Source organism: Chiloscyllium plagiosum, chromosome 5, assembly GCF_004010195.1.
Source record: "Chiloscyllium plagiosum isolate BGI_BamShark_2017 chromosome 5, ASM401019v2, whole genome shotgun sequence".
Classification (NCBI taxonomy): domain Eukaryota; kingdom Metazoa; phylum Chordata; class Chondrichthyes; order Orectolobiformes; family Hemiscylliidae; genus Chiloscyllium; species Chiloscyllium plagiosum.
The window spans coordinates 121245239-121251677 of record NC_057714.1 but is presented as its reverse complement, the minus strand read 5'-3'; the positions used below and the strand labels follow the sequence as shown (position 1 = coordinate 121251677).

General features: G+C 54.0%; 1 protein-coding gene across 1 annotated transcript in view; it reads right to left on the bottom strand.

Annotated features, from left to right (window-relative positions):
* Nucleotides 1–6439, bottom strand: part of LOC122550347 (maestro heat-like repeat-containing protein family member 1) — an 81704-nt gene that overhangs the window by 35868 nt on the left and 39397 nt on the right. The window contains exons 14-20 of the mRNA XM_043691076.1: nt 5375–5516; nt 5032–5069; nt 4633–4774; nt 1716–1768; nt 1490–1603; nt 979–1098; nt 109–231 (exon numbers count right to left, since the gene is read on the bottom strand). Of these exons, the coding sequence (XP_043547011.1) occupies nt 109–231; nt 979–1098; nt 1490–1603; nt 1716–1768; nt 4633–4774; nt 5032–5069; nt 5375–5516 (732 nt within the window). The remainder of the gene's footprint in view (nt 1–108; nt 232–978; nt 1099–1489; nt 1604–1715; nt 1769–4632; nt 4775–5031; nt 5070–5374; nt 5517–6439) is intronic.

The following is a 6439-nucleotide window of genomic DNA, read 5'->3' as shown; positions in this document are numbered from 1 at the left end:
AGAGAGAGAGATGGAGCGAGAGAGAGAGAGATGGAGCGAGAGAGAAGTTGCTGTCAATGGGGAGGGCAGGGCCGGATGACCCACCGTGAACAGGAAGATCCCACTTGCCTTGAGGATTTGGAACAGACTTGGCGATTTCTTCAAGGTGTCAGACTTCCCAAACTCCTCCAGCTTTGTCAGAGTGATATCCAGGTGGGTCTTCGCACAGAACCCGATACAAACCGCAACACCCTGCAGACAAAACAAGCTGCATTTCCATAGCACCTGTCTCACACTCAGCATCGCTACACGCGACAGAGACAGAGTACAGTGCCGCAAAGCAGGAAACGACAGTCTGTACACAGCAAGATCCCACATTTAACAATCAGAGCACTTTTGTAATATCAATGATAAGTATTGGTCAGGACCCCAGGAAACCTCCCAGCTCTGCCCTCATGAATGGGTGTAGCATTTCACACACAGCAGCTTTGGATCAACACCCTCCACCTGACAGCACTGGGCAGGACAACAACACTGGCCTTCCCTCAGTATCAAGGTCAGCATCTCTGTGCTACCATCGACAAGATGCACGGCAGAAATTCACCAAAGATCCTCAGATAGATCCCTCCAAACCCACCACTACTTCCATTCAGAAGGAGGAGGGCCGCAGATACACAGGAAAACCAACCCATGCAAATTCCCCTCGGAGGCCCTTATCATTCTGACTTGGAAAGATATTGGCCGTTCCTTCAGTGTCACTCGGTCACAATCCTGGAATTCCCTCCCTCAGGGCATTGTGGGTCTACCCACAATACAGCGGTTCGAGAAGGTAGCTCACCATGACCTTCTCAAAGGCAATAACAATTCCCACACCCTCTACCTTCAATGGACAGACTGGTCGCAGCTACACACCAGGATTCTTCACAAGTAATGCCCCATCCCAAGGCCCCTCTACTCCAACCCACCCCCACTGTTTGGGCTGCTGCAGGGGTCTCTTACCTCTCTCTCCAGGGGCTCGGTGTGTCGTACTGACTGTAGGATCTCCACGAGCTGCTTTCTGACCACGTTATGGCTGCCTGTCTGTCTCAACACCACCCCAACACACTTATAGAGAAAGCCCTGTGCGGGCGCGATGGACGAGATGTGGTGGTGGGGGGGGGGTGCAAGAGATAGAACAGAGGGAGGGAGGCCATTAATATCAAAAACTGCAAAAAAAAAAGTTTCCAAAATTCAGGGGAGAGGTGGGGTCTCCTCAATAGGAATCGAAGAACACAACCCCTCGCACCCCACCACCACCCCCAATGTCAAGACGAACATCCCAAATATTTACCCATTCCGTCAATCCTTTCCCCAGGGATCCAACCTGCAGCCATCTGGGCTGTTGTCTTTGGGTACCAGGGGCTGTGGGGGGGGGGGGGGAACTGGATGAGGGGGGTACCCCGACCCCAGCCCTCCCCATGTGGGGGTACCTGGACCCCTGCGAGGGGGTGTTAGTGGCTGCTGCTCTCACCTTCTCGTGGGGGCGGTTGCCGTAGTTACTGAGGTGTTTGGTCATCTCCTCACTGAGCTGACTGCTCCACGTCTCATCTCCCAGAGCGACAGCCTCCAGGCTCCTGGACAGTAACTGCAGTGGGGGGGGGGGTGAGTGGAGAGATAAACAGCCAGTCAGTCTCCAATTCCTGATCCGGCTGCTGCCCCTCGGTTCCCTGCTCCGCGATCGGTAAAGCCTTACTCACCAGCAGCAGCTTATCCTCCCAGTGTCGCTGGGGCAGGGAGCCCTCAGAATTCTCTGTGAACAATAAACAGGCATCATCAAAGATTCAACCGGGACCCTCGACAAATACCTGAGGGGCAGGGGTGGGGGGTGTGACTGGGGGGAGATGGTTGTCCAGCTAGACAGACAGACATGTGACAAGAATTGCAAGGGAAGTCTGTTATCCTCACACATCGCCCTCCAGTATCTAATTAAACAACAAAAACAAACCTGCAGATGCTGGACATCAGGAAATAATTACTGGAAAAGCTCAGCAGCTCGAGCAGCATTGGGTTTGCTCTGCTTTCCCCCCACAGATTCTGTCTCAGCTGAGTTTTTCCAGCAACTTCAGTTTTTGTAACCTTGACTTCCAGCTGTACCCAGGCAGATCTCCAAAGTAAGCTATAACCCACTGTTCCCAATTCTCCACACGATCATAGCAGATCAAAGCAACCACAGGCCATTCAGCCCCTCCAAATCACTCTGCTGTTCAATAGATGAGCTAGTCCTGGCCTGAGACTGACTCTGCTGCTCCCCCCACAATAACCTCTGACTCCCACATTTGTCAGCTGTCTATCTGTCGTGACTTTAAAACTTCAATGACCCAGCCCCGACAGCTCACTCAGAAGCACAGTTCCCCAATGCCACTACTCCTCAGGAGGGACAGTACATTCCCATCTTACACCACACAGAGTACAGTAGTGTGTTCAGTTCTGGTCACCACATCACAGCAAGCATGTGGAGACGGTGCGGCCTGGATTAGAGGGTATGAATTATAAGGAGAGACTTGGGTTGTTTTGTCTGGAGCAGCGGAGGCTGAGGGGAGACCTGATAGACGTTTATAAAATTATGAGATTCATAGATAGGGTTAATGGTCAGAATCTTTCCCCCCTCTCCCCCCGTCGAGTTAAAATTTCTAATACATTTAAAAGGTGAGAGGGGGAAGTTCAAAGGAGATGTGAGGGGCAAGTTTTCTTTTTTTCTGAAACAGAGAGGGGTAGAAGTGTGGAACGCACTATCTGGGTGGGCTATGGGAGACATACAATAGGGACATTTAAAAGCCTTTTAGATAAGCATGTGAATATACCAGGAAAAGTTTAATTTGTTGTCATGTTCAGTACAACATCGCGAGCCAAAGGGCCTGTTACTGTGCTGTACAGGTCTATGTTTAAACATTAACAGGAGCTACAGCATGGATATTCATTTCAAACGTACCGCAGTCCAGCCGTTCCCAGAGGGAGCCCAGCTCCTGTCAGGGTGGGCGTGTCAGTGTAGACCCCTCCACACCCCCCTGTCAGGATGGGAGTGTCTCTATAGCCCCCTCCTCAATCCCCCCCAGGTCCCAGCTCCCTGTCAGGGTGGGGATGTCTCTATAGCCCCCTCCTCAATCCCCCCCAGGTCCCAGCTCCCTGTCAGGGTGGGGATGTCTCTATAGCCCCCTCCTCAATCCCCCCCAGGTCCCAGCTCCCTGTCAGGGTGGGGATGTCTCTATAGCCCCCTCCTCAATCCCCCCCAGGTCCCAGCTCCCTGTCAGGGTGGGGATGTCTCTATAGCCCCCTCCTCAATCCCCCCCAGGTCCCAGCTCCCTGTCAGGGTGGGGATGTCTCTATAGCCCCCTCCTCAATCCCCCCCAGGTCCCAGCTCCCTGTCAGGGTGGGGATGTCTCTATAGCCCCCTCCTCAATCCCCCCCAGGTCCCAGCTCCCTGTCAGGGTGGGGATGTCTCTATAGCCCCCTCCTCAATCCCCCCCCAGGTCCCAGCTCCCTGTCAGGGTGGGGGTGTCAGTGTAGCCCCCTCCTCACTCCCCCGGGGCCCAGCTCCCTGTCAGGATGGGGGTGTCTCTATAGCCCCCCTCCTCACTCCCCCGGGGCCCAGCTCCCTGTCAGGGTGGGGGTGTCAGTGTAGCCCCCTCCACACTCCCCCGGGGCCCAGCTCCCTGTCAGGGTGGGGGTGTCTCTATAGCCCCCTCCTCACTCCCCCGGGGCCCAGCTCCCTATCAGGATGGGGGTGTCAGTGTAGCCCCCTCCACACTCCCCCGGGGCCCAGCTCCCTGTCAGGGTGGGGGTGTCAGTGTAGCCCCCTCCTCACTCCCCCGGGGCCCAGCTCCCTGTCAGGGTGGGGGTGTCAGTGTAGCCCCCTCCTCACTCCCCCGGGGCCCAGCTCCCTGTCAGGGTGGGGGTGTCAGTGTAGGCCCCTCCACACTCCCCCAGGTCCCAGCTCCCTGTCAGGGTGGGGGTGTCTCTATAGCCCCCTCCACACTCCCCCGGGGCCCAGCTCCCTGTCAGGGTGGGGGTGTCTCTATAGCCCCCTCCTCACTCCCCAGGGGCCCAGCTCCCTGTCAGGTTGGGGGTGTCTCTGTAGCCCCCTCCTCACTCCCCCGGGGCCCAGCTGCCTGTCAGGGTGGGGGTGTCTCTGTAGCCCCCTCCTCACTCCCCCGGGGCCCAGCTGCCTGTCAGGGTTGTGGGGCAAGGCGGGGTGCTGTCTCTAGCCCCCACCTCACTTGCTGTGTCTAAAACACACAGGCAGCTGGGAACCATGGGGGAGGTTGGCCATTAACACACACTGAACCTCGGCCAAGACTCACCATACCCTGAGGTGATGATGTTGCTGAATCAATCGCCCCGAACCACGGGTTCACCTTCAAGGTTCAAACCCCACTGGGGCAGACAGTGAAACTGGAATTCAATAAAATCTGGATTTAAACGCTGGGCCAATGGTGACCAATGTGACCTCTTATTTTCTGTGGATCACTAAAATGTGGCAGGGGAGGGGGATCAGAGTGCCTGGACTTAATCTAACACAGAAACTGCTCTCTGAATAAGAGGTGGGTAATAAATGCAGAGCCCACAAACAAATTAAACACCCTTCCCGCCCCAACAGTAACCCGGCTCAGTGCGTACCTTCCAGGTGCTGAATAAGTGGAGGGATCTCCTCATTCCAGACCCTTACCAGCTGTGGGTGGACAAGGGGCGCAGCAACCTGGAGGAACCTCAGCGCTGGGACCCCTCGGCCCCTCCCCCGGAACGGGAAAGCCGAGACCACCTGGGGAAGAAGCAGATTTACGATAACGTCCAACAGAGCAACTGAACAGGGCAGAGGCAGAGAGAGACGCAGAGCTGCTTTAGATATCCGTCCAGGCGAGGGGCACCGTGACCGAGGAAGGAGCACTACACACAGTGAGCATGAGTGTCAGCAACACGGCAGGGGTCAGGTGCCCATCAGTGCGATGCTGACACTGAAATCACCAGCCTGCAGGAAGGGGGGGCAGGAGTTGGTCTGAGACCATGCGGCTAACTCACCAGTAACCGAGTCAGAAGCAGCTGAGGTTTGGGCAGATCTAAAATCAAAGGAGAAACAGAATGGTTAATGGAGTGTGACATGATCTTCACACATCCATCCATCCATCCACCAATTAATCGCTGTCAGTCAGATCACTCCCCTCACAAACACACTGCTGCATGCGCACACACACACACTAACAGTATCTAACCCCGTGTGCAGCAGAGACTGAGTAAAGCTCCCTCTACACTGTCCCCCATCAAACACTCCCAGGACAGGGACAGCACGGGGTTAGATATAGAGTAAAGCACCCAGTGTGCAGTCCCCAAACCCTCCCAGAGAGGTAACTGCTGGCACACGAACCTGGCTCCTGGTGGGTGAACTGGAGCCCCTCGTTGTGCTGCAGTTTCTTCATTCCCAAGTGGGCGAGGCTACGACACACAGGAGCCAGGGCGTTGAGATACTGCGGGGGGATGATAAACTCCAGCAAGAACGGCCACAGAACCTATACAGAGAAACAGAAAGGTGCAGGGGTCGGGGAACAGTGTGGAGCAAGGAGTCAGCTCAGTGACTGTTCATGCATGGGGATTCCTTTATATCGCCAAGCAACTGTAGTAAAGGGCTTAGTTTAACTTAGTGCCTAAACCACCTATGAAGTGAGCGCGCACCACAGGGCTGGAGACCAGGGGAACACAGTCAGGCAGGCAGCACAGAAACAGACATTTCAGTCTAACTATGATCCCAAACTAAACTAGTCCCACCTGCCTACCTCCAAACCTTTCCTGCTCATGTACCTGTCCAAATGCCTTTTAAATGTTGTAACTATACCCACATCCACCACTTCCTCAGGAAATTCCACAAGCAAACCACCTGTGTAAAACATTTGCCCCTCATGTCTTTAAATCTCTCTTCTCAACTTAAAAGTGTGCCCGTAGTCTTGAAATTCCCCAACTTATGGAAAAAATTATTAACCTTAACTTTATCTATGCCTCTCATTATTTTATAAACTTTGGTAAGGTCATCTCTCAGCCTCCTACACTCCAGTGAAAAAAAAACGTTCAGGCCGATCCAGCCTTTCTTTATAACTGAAATCTTCCAGACCCAGCAACATCCTGGTAAATCTCTTCTGAACCCTCGCCAACTTGATAATATCCTTCCTATAATGGGCAACCAGCACTGGACACAGTACTCTGCAACAGGTCTCACCAATGTCCTGTACAACCTCACAGAACATAGAAAAGTATAGCACAGAACAGGCCCTTTGGCCCACGATGTTGTGCCGAGGATTATTCCTAATCTAAAATAACCTAACCTACGCACCCCTCAACTCACTGCTCTCCATGTGCATGTCCAGCAGTCACTTAAATGTCCCTAATGACTCTACTTCCACCACCACAACTGGCAATGCATTCCATGCATTCACAACTC